Genomic DNA, 16416 nt, shown 5'->3' on the forward strand with positions numbered 1-16416 from the left:
TGTCCCTCTGTGTGTGACAGTAATCTATATGTTCGTTCTCTTATATTGCCCTTGTCTAGTGTTTTCATATCAAGGTTATCCCAGTCTCATAAAAGGGTGGGTGTTTCCTCTTTAACTTCCCTGGAGTCGTCTGTATAAAATTGGAGTAACCTTTCTGAAATATGCAGCAGAATTCACTTGTAAATCTGTCAGCGTGTCTCCAGGGCAGGTAGATTTTTCAATTATTCAATTAGTATTCAGAAATTATTCAGTTTCTGAAATAGCCCAGCTTTTCTGCTTCTCCTTGGGTTAATGCACCTTTTCTCCCCATTTATCCTCTTTCCTAGACGTATCCATATCCGTGTCTGCAGCGCTTTCAGCAGTTGGCTGTGACTCTCAGAATCTGTGTCTGGGTGTGTCTTTCTTCCACCTCGAATTGCGGCTCTCTGAGTGGGAATTCCAGGCCAACAGGGACCGTCCTCCAATATTTTAAAGTTGCTTTTCCCAGACCTTCTGGCATCATTGCCACGAGAGGCCTGCCATCAGACTGGCATTCTTTTGCAGGAGCTCTGTCTTTCTAGAACAGATTTCAAGATTTTCTCTGTATCAGGCTGTGTCCAGGTCTCAGCTCTTTCTGGAACATCGCTGGCGCCCTCTCTCTCCACCTCTGAGCCGCAGCTGGCTCAGGTCCTCCGCGTTCTTGAGAGGATCACGTCCGTGTGCGGTCCAGCCTCCACTTTTTATTTAAGCAGCTGTGTCTTTTACTTCCAGGAATGTTACTTAGTTATCTTTCGCATTAACCGGAGATCCTCAGGTCCGAGGCGGCTTTCTTCCGTAACTTTGCGCTGAGTTCTTCCTTCACCCTCTGAGGGTCAACGGCGCCTGCATTAGCGTGCTGCTTCAGTTTCTTAGGAGCGGCTCAGCCTCCACCTGCGGGCGTGGTCAGGCAGCTTCACCAGGAGCAGAGTTCAAGCTGTTCTCCCCCTGGTCACATGCCTCCCTGCGCCCTCTCCAACCCCATTCAGAAGCAGGGGCTCCGGCCTGGGTCTCAGGCCCTCGACCCAGCATCATCCTGTGGGCGTCACAGGCCCGGCTGGGCCAACAGTCTGTCCCGGCCGTCCTCTCAGCCTCCTCCAGCCTCGACCACTCTCTCGGCCTCCTTAAAGGGCTGGACGCTTCCCCAGCTCTGAGTCAGTCAAGCCATTGGCGATGCTTCTGATGGAGAAGGTGCGAAGGGTAGTACGCTGACGGGCAACCCAATCCTTAAAGCTCAGAGGACGGCGAAGCCACAGGACCCGAAAGTGGGGTCGGACGGGAAACAGAACGATGACAGCCCGGGGTCTGGAGTCCTGCCAGGCCGGGAGCAGACGAACCTCTGGGAAAAGAGCTGCTCTGCTCCACCCAGGTCGGGAGGGGGGCTTGCGGGTGACATCACGAGACTGAGTCACTCTGTCAGCAAGCGTCTAGTGTGGTTCAAACGGTCGGCTGGAAAGACACCTTCCTTTGAGAGAGGAGCCCCAAAGGTCCCCTCTCCATACACTCATTGTGGCTCCAGCGCCGGCTGGGGGGCAGCGCCAGCGGCCCCAGAGGCCAGGAGCCAGGCAGGGCCCTGGCCAGAGCACCTGCAGCCTGTGGGCTTCCCTAAGTGCCATTGTGGGCACCTCCGCCGCCCCCGCCTGTCCTGCTTGGCCTCAGGTGTGGCGGAGGGTGCTCATTGGTGAGGCCAGTTGTGGGGCACCCAGGGGCCACAGCTCTGTGAGGGGGACAGCGCTGAACCGGGAGAGTCCTCAAGAGGGAACCAAGGCTCAGCGTCCCCAGGGGCTGCGGGCGGCATGTTTCCAGACACAAAGGGAAACAGGGGCCGCTGGGGCCAAGCCATTGGAGGGAGAAGCCTGGGGAGTGCTTTCCACTCGACTCTCAATGGACGACGGCTGTGATCGGTTCCAGGTCTCGGGGGCAGAGAGGTAAGTGGCGACCTGAAGCCAGGGCCTCCCAAGGTGTCCACCTGTTCCTCGGGCAGCTCCTTCCGACCTGGTCCCAGCGCGGGGGGCGCACGTCAGAGGCGGGAGGGGCTGACGGGGAAGGCAGGCTGTGTGCCCTGCACACCCGGCAGGGGGGCCCCACACGCCAGAAGTGAGCCAGGAGCGGGAGCCTTACCTGGAAGACCGTGAGGATGGCGGCGGGGAAGGTGTCGAAGTTGGTCGTCGGAGTCTCGTCCTGAAAGTTGAACCTGAGAGGAACAAGGGTCTTGGACAGAGGCAGCTCCATCGGGCTGGACGGGCTGCGTCTGGTGCCAGCGGCCCCCCTCAGGACCCTCAGGGAGGGGAGCGGAGGACGCGCCCGGGGCGGCACCATCCCCTCTGAGCGCTGCGTCCGGGGCCCGGCCTCACTTACTGTCCCCCGAAGAGCTGCATGCCCAGCAGGGCGAAGACCACGATGAAGAGGAAGAGCAGGAAGAGCAGGCTGATGATCGACTTCATGGAGTTGAGCAGCGACACCACCAGGTTCCGCAGGGAGCTCCAGTACCTGCGGGGGGAGGCCTGGTCCGAGCGCCTGGACGCCCGGACACGGACGCACGTGCCTGTGGCTTCCGGCGCCTGCTGGCCTGAGGGCCCACGCTCGGTGTGTGGAGAGTACTTTCTCAGGGGTCCAGACCACCCGTCTGGGCCGCGCCCACCCCCTGCCCACCGGGACAGCAGACGCCAAGGGTCCAGCGCTATGCTCACGGTCGCCTCCTACACCTGCTCCCCAGTCTCCCCACCCCCACGACCACGCTGCCTTCGCCCCTCAACCCCCTCAGGCCAACTCGCGGGAAGCGAGGGCCACGGCCACACAGGAGAAGGGGCTGCACTGGAGCATCCATCAGCATCGCCACCCTCAGCACGCGGGTCCCCGCGCAAAGAGCCTCCACTGAGCAGGCCGGGCACGGGGTGCAGACGCTGACCCCAGCGGCCCCTCCCAGAGGGCCAGGGCCACACAGTGTGGAGCAGCCCTCCAGCCTCGACTCCCTTCCACCCCACCCCTCCAACGCTCCTGGGGGTCCGAGACTCTGTCCCTCTCATTCAGCTGGCCCCCCCTGGCTCACAGGCCCCCTGAGGTCTGCCCACGGTCTAGCCGCTGCTGGCTCGCTGGGTGGTGAGCCCCCTCCAGCTGCGACCCCCAGGAGCGCCCAGGCGGGCGCACCACATGCCTCTGTGCCTTTGCACCTGCTGTCCTCTGCCCTGGACTAGGGCATCTGCCTGGGGCATCCCTGGGCCCTTGTCCCCAAGGCTGCTTCACAGCGGCCCACCATCCTCCTCAGGCTCTCTGACTAGGTAGGTGAGAGTTAACGGGAGATGGGCTGGAAGACTCCAAACAGCCTTGTCGTGGGATGGGCGGGGTGTAGGTCAGCCCACGTCAGGACAGGGGCCACCCGCTTTCCAGGAGGAAGCGGAGCTGCTAAGATGCCAGGCCCACGACCAAGGAGAGGGCAGCACCGGCCGTCACCTCCTGAAGCCCCTTCTCCCGCAGAAGCAGCGGAGCACGGAGGGCAGGCGGCGCAGGGCACCCAGCAGCCTTTGTGGGCCAAGCCGGCCGAACTCCTGTCAAAGCTCCTCCACGGTTAAACTGTCCTGACCTCGAGTGGCCTCAGGTTTGGATTTAAAACAGAACAGAAAGCCCGGGAGGCTGTGTCGGTCACTGCAGCGGGGGCCTGGAGCCCAAGCCACCTGCGCAGGCTCGGTCTGGACCGTCCCACAGTCGTCGTGACCCGGGCCACCAGGGACACTGCGCGGAGGCCGGTGCCAGGCACGTGCGGGCCACGCGCTCCAGCCGCTCGCGGGGTGGGAGCCTCAGAGCCTCGGGGTGGCTCGGGTACCACTGTGGAGTCCTACGGCCATGGCCGTTGGGGTGAGGGCAGCTCTGCTGCTGCCGAGACAGCTGTGGACAAGGGCGGCCCCCTCCCCAGCACTGCTGATCTGGCAGAGAGGGGGGAGCTTTGGCCTGCGTCGCATTCTAGCCTGGGCCTCAGCCTCCCTGTGGGCAAAAAGGAGAGACCTGCTTCCAGGCTGTGAAGAGCCAAGTGGGATGAAACTGAATACACGGTCAGGGCCCCGTCCTGCCACCGAGGACAGGCCAGGCAGCGTCGGCCCCGAGTGGAAAAGGCAGGCCTGGGAGTTCAGGTCAGAAGGTCAGAGTCCCGTCGGGCCAGGACGGGAGCAGGGCTGCAGGGTAGGTGAGCGGACTTAGGGGCGGGACGATGGGAAAACATCCATCTGATAACCTCTGTTTTCTCCATCAACTATGGAGCAGAGTCATCCTTTGAGGTTGAAAGGTGGGCTTGCTGATTTCAAGAGAGGAGACAGGGTGAAACCGTGGGGAACGAGCTAACGAAAGAACCAGAAGTGCTGGGGCAGTGCTGAGGCTGGACATGGCGCTGCAGGTAGACAGGCTCCCAGGGCCGACACGAAGTCCTGTGCGCTGTGGCCCTCGCTCGCGTGGGCTGCTTTGTGACTGTCTTCTGTTTTTAACCAGTTAAAACCCACAGAAAGAGATTCCAGGCCGCTGAGGGCAAGACCCACGCCGCCCGTCCCCAGGAGCGGCACCCGTGTTGGCTTGGCTCCCACACTGCCCGCGCCCCCGCCCCCCAAAGCGCACGGATGACATACTTCGTGACTTTGAAGATTCTCAGCAGCCGGAGTGCCCGCAGCACACTGATCCCAAAGGAGGTTCCTGGCTTGATGGCCGCCCAGACCACTTCGAAGATGCTCCCCACGATGACCTGCAACGGAGATGAGTCAGCCTGGGGCGCGCGTGCGGCTGCTTCTCTCCGTAAGCATCTGCCCCGCCCACCCTGTCTGCAGCTCAAGCCACAGAAGGCGACAGGAGGCACAGGCCTCACACTGAGCCCCCGCCGCCTCCGGGAGCTGCAGACGGTGTCCGCCCTTCCCCCACCCAGACACACCAGGAGGACACAGAACAGGGGCGAGTGGGGCTGCAGCTTTCCCGGCAGATCCTAAAGCCTCCTCGTCTGATGCCTCCCCTGTGCTCCATCACAGCCCGGTGACCCTCTGGGGCCGGCAAACCGCCTGCGACAGCTTTGACTGTTACGCTGCTCTCACACAGACGAGCAGACTCTGCTTCCTTGTAACATCCCCTTTCTGGTCCTGCCACCTCTGAGATGCTCCAGTTCATAACGGCATCTTGTCTTCTTCCGAACAGCGGGAGCCAGCAAGTACCACCAAGGATAGATGGGCGCAAGCCTGCCCCTTGTTTCACCAACAGTCATCCTGGGCGCCGTCCACGTTGGTGGACCGGGACTTGCGGGCAAGAGGCCTGCCCCTCCTTCCAGCCACTCCTCAGCATCAGTGTCTCATGTGAGGGACTCAGAAAGGACAGGGCAGCAGGGCTGAAGCACAGCGGACCCCTCACCCAACGGCAGCCAAACAGAATTCCCTCCCTGGCCACTGCACCTCACGGGGCACACCCGGGCTTGCGGTCAGCGTGAGCGCTCGTGTGCCCTTCGTGCGTGTGGCTAATTCTCACTCCCTCTAAGCTGGCTTCTGCAGCTGGTGGGGAGAACTCCACTGCCGAACGTCGATCTCTTAAATTCCCTTTCGCTTCGCTGGGCTCACACATCACCCAAGGTTTCAGTCACTTCCACCCACTTCATACCAGCTGCAAACAGGATCAGCTCGACATCAACATCCTCACCAAGCCTGACCAACAGCGACTATGCCAGGGCAGCGGTCCCTGCAGGTTAGCGCTGGTCCACGACCCTGCGTGTCTGGTCTGCCGGCTGCACCAGCTCCGCATCGCCCCAAATGCACAGCCTTCCGCTGCACGTTTCCCCCCCTGGACGCAAGCACACCATTCAGGGGAGTTCAGACCTGCTCACAGCTGCCGCACCCACTACGGCCCTAGCAGGGCAGCGAATGGAGCGAGCTTGCCGCGTCTGTCCTTGGTCCCCCGAAAGTCACCACCGGTTCGTCTCAGCGTCACGCAGCACCCAGATCGTGCCCGGGGCTGAGGCCTGCTGTGTTCGGAATCTGCTTTCTTCTCACTGTCACTCTTCCAACATGTCTCCTATTTCCCAGTAAGCCTCAGAATTTGCTCGCATTGGTTCACAATGTAGGTGGCCTCTCAGGACGGCCCCCATGATCCCCACTGCTTCGGGTTCCCCCCTTGTACACCCCCGTCCCCTGGAGGGTGGGCTGGACCTAGTGACCCACTTCCAGCAAACAGAACACAACAAACGTGACGGGCTGGCACCTCTGAGAACAGTTACAAGAAGCCTGAGGCTTTGGCCTTCGTGCTCTCGGCCCTCTCTTGGGCCACGGCTGCCGTGTTGTGAGGACACTGGGGCAGCCTGTGCAGAGGCCCACGTGACCAGGCCCGAGCCTGCCAGCAGCCGCCAGAGTGAGGCCGGAGGATGACTCTCTGAGGTCTGTCAACAGTCACGAGCACAAGCTTGGAAGGGAGCTCTCCAGCCCAGCGGGGGCTGCGAGGACTGAACCTCAGGAGGGACCCGAGAGTCACAGCCTGACTGCTCCCCCACCAGAATGAGAGGACAACATGTGCTGCCTTAAGCCACTAAGCCCTGGAGTAACTTGTTACCCAGAAGGAAAGACCAATGCCGACTTCGGAAGCAGGAGTGCCGTGCTGCTGAACTAAGGTGCCCAGGCGCGGGGCGGCTCTGGAGTCGGGGGGCGGCCCCAAGCAGCACAGCGGCGACGGCCTGAGGCGCCCTGAACACACTCTTCCGAGGACTCTGGACGCTGAAGGTGCCGTCCGTGAGGCCTGCAGGAGAGTGAGGGGGCACAGGAAACTAAGGAGGGGAGCGGGCAGAGAGCCACGCTGCAGCCGCAGGGGCAGCGGAGACGTGCCTCCTGCGTGGGGCGCTGGCGGAGGCGCCGTCCAAGCAGAGTGCACGCGGCTCTGCTGCCTGGCGTCTCCTGCTGCTCGCGGCCCAAGGCGGGAGGAGGGCGGGAACTGAGGAAGCGCTGCTAAGTGAAGAGAAGCCACAACTCGCTAGTTTGGGAGATGCTCAGCCTCTCCAGAGACCAAATAAGGCCAACGTTAAGAAATGGCACGGTCAAAAAAAAAAAGAAATGGCACGGTCTAAAAATGAAGCCAAGGGCACAGTGGGGGCTGGTATGGAAGATCCCAAAAGATCAAAGGCGGGGCCTCCGAGCATATTCAGCTGCTTTCCGGCCCTTCCAGGGATGTAGGGTGAGCCTCGCAAATGGGCCTCTCGAAGCAGTAAGTCCTCCAGGACGTGGGAGGGTGTTGACCTTGGTCATCTCAGCAGCAGCTCAGTCCGAGAAGGGCTCGTCTCTAAGAGAGCTGTGGGCACGGCTTCCGTCCAATGGACTGAACTCTGGGAAGGCTCACAACACACCCACAATGCTCTTAAAAGGCTTACATGCACAAAAATGTCACCAGCTTGGGTTGAAATGCAAAAACCAAAATGAGGCCTTTGGATCCCACAATTCTACTAAGCAGGAAGCAGGCCAAGAAGACCTCAGCTGGAAACGTTCCCTACCTTCCACGGAAAGGGGAGGGGACTCGAACGTTCCCTACCTTCCACGGAAAGGGAAGGGGACTCGAACGTTCCCTACCTTCCACAGAAAGGAGAGGGGACTCGAACGTTCACTACCTTCCACGGAAAGCGAAGGGGACTCGAACGTTCGCTACCTTCCACGGAAAGGAGAGGGGACTCGAACGTTCCCTACCTTCCACGGAAAGGAGAGGGGACTCGAACGTTCCCTACCTTCCACGGAAAGGAGAGGGGACTCGAACGTTCCCTACCTTCCACGAAACGGAAGGGGACTCAAACGTTCACTACCTTCCACGGAAAGGGAAGGGGACTCGAACGTTCCCTACCTTCCACGGAAAGGAGAGGGGACTCGGGTAAAACCAAGAGCCCAAGGGCTCCCAGGCCCCAGAACGAGTCAGGGCTTTCCCAACACGTGCTGGCTGCAGTCCAGCCGGCCCTCCTGTGCATCCCACTGGCCCTGTTTTGAACGGGAAGGTCTAAAGCAGCTACCCCTGCCCGTCCCACTGCTGTATGCTGGGTGTGGGTGTGGATAGCTCGTCTCTCTCAGTTCACGGCTCTAAGATTGAAAGAAACTGTAGGAGCCTCAACCAGACCTGGGTCCGATTTGGATGACGAGATTCGGGGCGCTGAGCTGAGGCTGTGATGGGATGCGTCTGGGGAACTGGGAGTGGAGGTGAGTGTATCTTACACTTCCACCGTATCTTACACTGGATCAGCGGACTGTGGTAGTCAGCCTCCGGGACGGCCCCCAAGGACCCCTGCCTCCTGGTGCTCGCATCCCTGGGTAGCATTCTCCCCATGAAAAGCGGGCGGGCCCGGCGACTCCTTCCTGACGAATGTTAATACAACAGCAAGGCTGACGGCTGTCTCTCCTGAGCCTGGTTTCTGCAGCCTCCGTCAGGTACTCGCATCACGAGCTGCCACACGGTGAGGACACGCAAGCAGCCTGAGGAGAGGCCACGGGACCGGGAAGCGGGGCCAGTCACCAACCACGAGCGAGTCCGATCAACAGCCTGTGAGGAGCCTGAACGCAACCCTCCAGTCCTGATCAAGCCTTGGGATGACTGCGTCCCCGGCCTCAGCTGGGCTGTAAACGTGTGAGAGATCCCGGGCCACAGGCACCCTGTAAAGCCACGCCTGGATTCCTGACCCTTAGAAACTGAGATAATAGATGCTTGTTTTAAGCTGCTACGTTTTGGAAAACTTTGTTGGCTTGTGTGCAAATTATTCCCCTGCCCTGGGGCCTAGCTGGTTCCCACACACCGTCACTCTGAAGTCTCCTCCCCTCTTTGGGTCCCCTCTGCCTATGCGCACCACAGCTTTCTTTGTAACCAAGAAGGCAAAGGAGTAGAAGAGCTGGCTTCCCCACAACCATCTCTGAAAATCGCAGGTGCCCACGTGTCCCAGAGAGCACCTGGGCAGCCACCGCCTTCCCCCGCCCAGAGCTCAGGCAGCATGGCGGGTGTACGACGCCCACCCCGGGCTCCAGCACTGACTCCCCTGCACACTAGCTGGGCAGTCCTGGGCCCATCACACAACGTCTCCAGTTATTCATGCATGAAGTGAGTCGTCGTGAAAATCTGACAAAGTCGTAGACACTGTCTGTCAGCTGCACCGCAGCGCAGAGAGGAAAAGGTAACGTTAAACTGCATCCCAAGTCGAAGCTTTCCTTCGACCTAGGTCCAGCCTCCTCCCTGGCTTCTGAGAAGTCTGCAGAGGTGCAAGGCCTCCTCGGGCTGTGGCACGGCCGCTTCTCACTCAGAGCCTCCACCAGGTCAGAACTCAGCCTCTGGACAGATGTCAACAGCACCCCATCCCCAGGCTCTGGGCTCAACACAGGGAGGAGCCCAGGGAAGGGGACTCTTCGCTGCCCGGCCCTGTGCTCATCCACAGTGAGCCTCAGAAACACCTGCCTTCCAGGCCTCCCTCACCTGCAGAGGCTGGTGAAGGGACCCAGGCCCACTGCTCCCCTCCGGCCTCCCCAGGAAGCGCTGCTGCATGTGCCCAGGACCAGACCCACAGGAATGAAGGGGGTCAGGACCACAGCCCCCTTGAGCCTCCACGGGACAGCAGACATTCAGAAGATCGCACACCAGGTGCGGAGGAGGCCACAGAGCCTTAAGCTGATCTTGAGACTCTACAGACAGGGCCAGGGAGGGAAGGAGGCTGCCCATGGCCAGCACCCGCACCAGTCAGGGCCTGACCAGGACAGGCCTCCCCTGCCTGCCAGCAGCCTTTCTGACCCACAGGGGGTCACAGTCCCCCAGCCCCCGGGCTCTGCTCCACGGGCCCCAGCTCACACTGGGTACGGCATCGTGGGAGGGGTGTGTGCGCTCTCCGGCCAGGACACCGCGGACCCGTCTGGACCCCCAGCAGGCGTCCCTGACGAGGTGGCTCACTCACCCCAAAATCGAAGCAGTTGAAGGAGGACCGGAAGTAGCTCCTGGGCCCCAGGCCGTACATCTTCAGGGACATCTCTGTGAGGAAGAGACCCAGGAAAACAAACTCTGCAAAGTCTAGGAGAAGCCGGAGAAGAGGGGGATTAGCTCGCGTCTCCTCCCACCTGGCTCCAGCCCAGACAGGAGGACACCAGACCTCTGGGCCGACCCAGGGTGGGGCTTCCAGGCCTGGCCGGTGGCCCCTGAGCTCCAACCTCAGCCCAGGACAGAACAGCCCGCGAACAGACAGGGAGTGTCGCAGAGAGGTGCTCCTTCCAGCTTGAAAGCTGAGTGCCCAGTGCCTTGGGACACAGAGGCAGCCTCCCAGGACTGGGCTCAAGAGTGAGTTCTGGGTCAAGGGCCCAAATCTCCCAGGGGAGGACCCAGGCGTCAGGCAGAGGGCGCCCAACCCCCGTGAGTGAGACTTCTGCCGTCCGTCTCATCCCGCGCTCCGTGCACTGACGGCAGCTGGAATCCCTCAGCCACCCGGCCAGAACCCCCGTCCCTCTGCGAGGCCCTCCTGACCCCCCTGGACGCACAGCAGCACCGTGTTGGGTTTTAAGCATGTTTGCAGGCTCGCCCCCCTAAAGGCGAGTGTCCCTACCACCTGACACCCCCAGGCCCCCGCAGTACGAGTCTCCCAGGAGGCACCCATGCTTGCTGGGGGCCTTGGGGAGTCATACAGAGACCCCTGTGGGTGGGGTGCCTTGCGCTTCCCGCAGGCTGGGCCGGGCAGGCAGCAGTGGTGAGCAGGGCCTGCCTCAGCCCAGGGATCCCGCCACGGCAGTGCTGACCCGGCTGGCAGGACTGAAGGGAGGCTGCACTGGACCTGCTGCGAATCCAGCGCACACAGACACTGCCCCTAACCCAGCCTGAGCATAAGGCAGGGTCAGAGCAAGAGGAAACAGTCCAAAAGCGGTACGAGGCCACAGACCGCAGCAGACGCAGCCGAGCTCGGCCACTCACGGGCTGCCAAACCAGGAATGCCAGACGTCAGAACAAGGCCACTGGCTTTGACCCTCATCCCAAAGCTGGAATCCACCTATCATTTCAGACAGTGAGCCTCTGACCCCCGGGCGCGGGAGCCAGGGAAGCAGCTCAGCACCAAGGGCAGAGCCCACCATGCAGGGCCAGGGACCGAGGGGTCCAGTCACCAGGCAGTTGCCCACCCAGCCTCCCCGGGGCCTCTGGCATCCAGGCTAGCTGGGAGACTGGACCTCAAGCAGCTCACGCTAAAACAGATGGTAGAAGAGGGGGCCACACACTTGCTGCCCTCCCTGCACACCCCGAAATCTACACTCCCCCACAGCTCTCCACCAAGTGCTGCACAGAGGCAGCGGCCTCACCGGGCAGGTCTGCGGCAGCCGAGGCCCTGAACAAGCTGAGACATCAGTTCCACTGCCCACTGGGCACCATGCCTCACAGACACACACGTGATGGTCCTTACGGCCCTGGAAGGCCTCGGGCAGGGGACCGGAGTACGTGGACAACCAGCTCCTGCCTGGCCTCCGAAACCAGTCAAAACCACCACCAGGGCACCCGAGCCGAGCACGGGACGAGTAATGAGACGGCAAAGCAGCCCTCCTGGAGGAACCGCAGGAAAGCCGTGCCCGAGTGCAGTGGGAACACAAGCCCCGGGGCCCCTGCCCCCCAGGGCCCCACGAGAGGAGCTCAGGTCCTGGGAGGAGCGACCACGGAGACGGGCACCCCAGCCACACACACGGCAGACCTTGGAGCTGACACTGCCTGGGTGTCCACCTTGCTCCCGAGAGACCAAAGCGGGAGCCCTGTGCATGAACGAGCACAGGAACCGCCGAAGGGGAGGCTTTCAGAGACAGGGGACACCTGGAGCGGAGCCCCCGGCACCCTGCCTGCTCCTTCTCTCTCCCAAGGAGGAGACCCTCAGCTTCACGAGCTCAGCCTCCCCGCAGAGGCCGAGAAAGGGTGCTCACGCATTCATCCCTAAAGCATTCATTCAACTAGCAGGCCCTGGCGCTACTCTGAGCTGGCCCGGGAGACAGCTGACCCCTCTCCCCAGAAGATTACAGGCTAGGGGAGCGGAGCAGGTAGGTTAAACAGTGTCTGCATTATAACAAGAGGACAGCGTGCTGTGGGGGGACAGAGGGGAGGGTGGTCAGGTCCATTCCGCGAGGCCTGGGGGTTCACGGGATGACAGCACCCACTCCCATCCCTCCTTCACCATCCAAGCCTCAGTCTCGGGGTCCTTGGTGCACTGGGAGCGGTGTGCTTGGTGGGCAGACAGTGAGGTGCACAGTGCCCGCGCTCTGCGGGGCGGCCAGCCTGAGGCCAGAGTCCCATGGCGAGCTCTGATGAAGCTGGTCCAGAAGGGGAGTCCCCACCTCTGCGTCTGCCTCCTGCAAGGCCTGCCCTCCCTTGCTGGGTCAGCCTGTCTCAGCTCCAGCCCAGCTGTCAAGGGCACTGAGCAGAGGTGTCCAGAGGCAGCACAGACCCACCCCTCCCTCCAGCCACTTTCCCTGGGGAATATGCTGATGAGCTCAGGGGTCTCCAGAAAACCAGAGAGAAGGCAAGGCAGTGAGGGGGCAGATTCCCCGCCAGGGATACCTACGGCCTGGCCCAGCACCTGGACACTTCCAGCCTCGCGCTCCTGCATGTCAGACAAGCGACCAGGCCATGCGGCTCACCCCCAGCCCGCTCAGCTGGTGAATGCCCAGGAAACAAGGAGAAACCACAAGACTGACTGGGCGCCACCGGCTTCTTCCGAGGGAAGAAAAGGCCTGGTTAGGAGGCCCCAGGGAGCAGGCGCACCATTCGCCGAGGTAGGAGGAAGCCCTGTCTCCCCGGGCCCTACCCAGCCCCCAAGGGCGGGGAGACTGCAGCCTGAGGACTCAAGGCAGACACTGAATTCGGTCCCAAACCACGTCCCAAGCCACCAAACCACGGGTCCAGGACACATGATTCAGGGGCCAGGGCACCAGTTCCACATGCACCCTCTGTGCCGTAACCCGCCCTCTCCCGGGGAGCCAGCCTGGCTGCTAGAAGCTCCCTGGGCTCCTCTTGCTTCCGCTTTCTCTTTGCCCTTTCCCATTATACCAGCAAAGATTTCAATCGAAGTTTGGGAAACAGTAGCCTGGAGTCCCACCCCCAACACAGGCCTCCCCACCCACACTTTCAAGCAGCCCGTGGAGCCGTCTGTCCACCGCCCACAAGAACCCTTCAGCAGCTTCCCAGGCTCCCAGTTGGAGCTGCCCAGGCTCAGTGTGGCTGGCCCGTCAGGGGCCAGAACTGGGAGCCAGGACGGTTCTTCTCTGGAGAATGGCTCTCTTGGCCACCTAGGTGACTGCAGGCGCGCAGGGTTCCGAGCAGAGAGGGAGGCGCTTGTGGGGACCCAGAACAGGCTGTTTCCAGATCAGCCGCAGACACGAGCAGGGTGAAGGTGGCTGACCCGGGGAAGGGGAAGGAGGGAGCACTGACCGCAGGACAGAAGTCCTTCGTGCAGTGTCTTCGGAGCTCTTGTGAGGCAAGACAACAAAGCAAGACCTTCAGTTGCACGTGCCCTGCAGGGCCCTTGGGTGTGAAGGGTCAGCCTGGTCCCTGGGGAGGGACCTCAGCTCTTTGCCTCCTTGGAACTGTAGCCAGGGCCGGACAGGTCATGACCCAGAGCCCCTGGCCTGGCCTGAGGCTCATGGACACAGGCTTGCAAGGCATCCCTGGTCATGGACACACCCAGATTCAACCAACCAAGAAGACAAGCAGAAACAAGCAGAAGAGCCCGGGGAGGCCCCTGGGAGCCAGGACTCTCTCTCCTCAGGGGTCCAGGGCAGATGGCTCCCTCGTTCCCTGGGTCTAAAGCCCTTGTGGCGGAGGACACATGACCCTGGTGCCCCAGACCCCTCACTACCCCGATGGATGGGGGTCTAACCAGATCAGCCAGGCTCCCTGGAAGCAGGGCCCAGGTTGTTGGGGAGCCCTGGGATGGGGAGCCCAGGCCTGGGGCACAGCCAGGCCCCCAGCAGAGGCCCCTGGAGCACTTTAGTCAGCACAGGGGTCCTGCCCAGGGCATCCCAAAGCAACGGGTTGTGGACCGCAAGCGGTTCAGAAGAGGTTGGCGGAGGCGGGGCGGGGGCAGGGGTGGGGGCAGGGGCGGGCCCGGGCCGGCTACGTACACAGCGCCGTGGTGAGCCGCTGGGGCTGGTTGTAGTGCACCATGGCCACGCACAGCGTGTTCAGGGCCACCACGCACAGCACCACCCAGTAGAAGCTCTGCGCCTTCACCAGACGCCGGATGAAGAACCGGAACATCTTCTCCTTCCTGCGGAAGTACGACGAGCTCTCCGTCTTCCCGCTCTTGAGGCTGGCTCGGGCAAAGGGGGACCCTGCGGGAACAGGGGCTCGCTGAGGACGTGGGGGACAGGTGGGCCCCAGGACACGCTCGCCCTCCGCCGCTGTGAGCCCCGCAGATGCGTCCTCGAGGACGTGCATCCCCCACCCCACAAGGACGCTTGCCCCCAGCCCTGGCCCAGCTCGAGGCCCCAGTTTTCCACAGGCACCAAGTGTGTCAGACCCGTTACCGACATTGTGCTAAGGACCCGTGTCCCCTGCAGTGGGTCCTGCCCCCACCCCCGCTTCACAAACGAGGGAACCCAGGGCCGCGGCGGTCTCCATGGCTGCTGGGCTCTGGGTGCGAGATCTGGATTGGAACCGGCCTCTCGTCCCCAGCGCCCCCGGCCACCGTCCAGGAGGGCAGCCCCGATGCTCCCAGGCCATTCCCACTCCTCTGTGCGGCCTGGGGGGCCCAGCTGCTTCTGGCCCTCCCTCCCTCTGTAGCTCAGGGGTCAGCAGCCAGTGACCACCTGCTTTTCAAGGAGTTTTACTGGAACACAGCCAAGCTCCTTTGCATCTGGCCCAGCTGCAGAGCTAAGTGTGGTCCACAGAGCCCCCAAAGCTCAGTCTCCAGAAAGTTTGCCAAGGAAGCCGCTCCTCTGCCCCGACTCACCAGCCAAACCCACTGCCCCCACCGTCACTTCCACGCCTGCGGCACCTCTGCTCTGCCCCACCGAGAAGCGCTGCGCTCACTGGCTCCTTCTCGGCTCCACGTCCCGGCGTCAATACCGCCCTTCTTTAGGCTCCAGCTAACAGGTCTCCAGCCCCCCAACGATCGCACCCTTATACAGCTGCACTCTGTCGGCTTGTCGGCCTGTTTCGTGCCCAACCCCCAGGCCACACTGAGCTCTGGGGGGACAGGGCCACCCTCTGCACCACCCAACCCCTCGCGCCACTTGACAAACGAGCGAGCAGACTTTGTGGGTGCTTGGAAGGTCTGAGTGCCTCCGAGTGCTCAAACCCAGCTGGCTCTGAACCCCTGGCCTGGCCGTCAGTCCCTGGGGAAGGAGCGTGTGGTGTGTGTTCGGTGGTGGAGGGTGCAGTCGCACAGGTTCGTGTGCGTGTCCACACCCAGACTCAACAGCACGGAGAGCATTATCAGGCTGCTGTTCTCTTGGATTCACTAAGTGAAGACGGGCCGAGGCCTCTGGAGAGACCTGTCTACAAGCTGAGCAGCTGCGTCGGGCAGGGAGACGCTGTGCCCCAGACACAGGAGGGGCGGCCCCGAGGAGCATCCGCCAGTCCGCCCTGTGGCGGGGTGGGGGGGGGGCGTGCAGGGCCCTAACGGGGAATTCCTGGCTCTAGACGCCACACCCCACCCACACCCACGGAAGACACTGCTCCGTCACAGCCTCTGGCTGCGCCGGGACACAGCCTCCCAATCCACGGCCAGACACCAGCCAGTGCCGATTATTCGGGGCTGGCTCATTCAATGAAACCTCTTGGCCAGCCTTGCCAAGGGTTGCAAAATGCCAAGGCCACAGCCAGCTCCCTCCTCAAAGGCAGCCCTGGGGCACAGAAGAAGGACAGGCACCCAGTACAGACAAGACGAGGAGAAACCTCCACACAGGCAGAGCCATCACGGACCCACCCTGTGGACCCACAGGCTCAGAAACCCCAGACACAGCCATTTAGAAACAGAGTCGCACACACGTGCTACACAGCATACCCGGACGCTGACCACGCCCCCAAAGACACTCAGATTCACACAGGCACACACCCGTGAACACACACAGGCCCGCTCTGGGGAGGGAGGTCAAGAGAACACTTGACTCAAGCAAACCGCCTTGTGCATACCCATGGCCAGTGAGACAAGAAGCACATCCTCCACAGACACTCCCTGCTGGACAAGCCCCGTGAGGCCAGCCAAGCCCGGCCACGAGAAGGGCCTCAGGGCTGCTGCCCTCGCGTAGCTGCCTGGCCACCTCCGCCAGGGCCTTGGGGCCCCAGGGCGTTCCGGGCCTGGGTCCCAGCAAGCAGCTCGTGTGTGCTCACGTCAGCTCTCTTTTACGGTGCTCAAGGCAGTTCACAGTAAAAGTGAACACACGTCACACCCAGAATCGTAGCTTTGGGGGAACAGGAGGCACCGGGACTCCTTTT

The 16416-nt window shown here is 62.1% G+C and overlaps 1 protein-coding gene across 2 annotated transcripts in view; it reads right to left on the reverse strand.

Moving 5' to 3' along the window:
- Window positions 1-16416, reverse strand: part of CACNA1B (calcium voltage-gated channel subunit alpha1 B) — a 194348-nt gene that overhangs the window by 110719 nt on the left and 67213 nt on the right. For both annotated transcript variants that reach the window (XM_060013664.1, XM_060013665.1), the window contains exons 11-15: window positions 14100-14309; window positions 9920-10032; window positions 4626-4738; window positions 2374-2505; window positions 2137-2209 (exon numbers count right to left, since the gene is read on the reverse strand). In XM_060013664.1, coding sequence (XP_059869647.1) covers window positions 2137-2209; window positions 2374-2505; window positions 4626-4738; window positions 9920-10032; window positions 14100-14309 — 641 coding nt within the window. The remainder of the gene's footprint in view (window positions 1-2136; window positions 2210-2373; window positions 2506-4625; window positions 4739-9919; window positions 10033-14099; window positions 14310-16416) is intronic.

The sequence above is a fragment of the Delphinus delphis genome, chromosome 6 (genome assembly GCF_949987515.2).
Source record: "Delphinus delphis chromosome 6, mDelDel1.2, whole genome shotgun sequence".
Taxonomy (NCBI): Eukaryota; Metazoa; Chordata; class Mammalia; order Artiodactyla; family Delphinidae; genus Delphinus; species Delphinus delphis.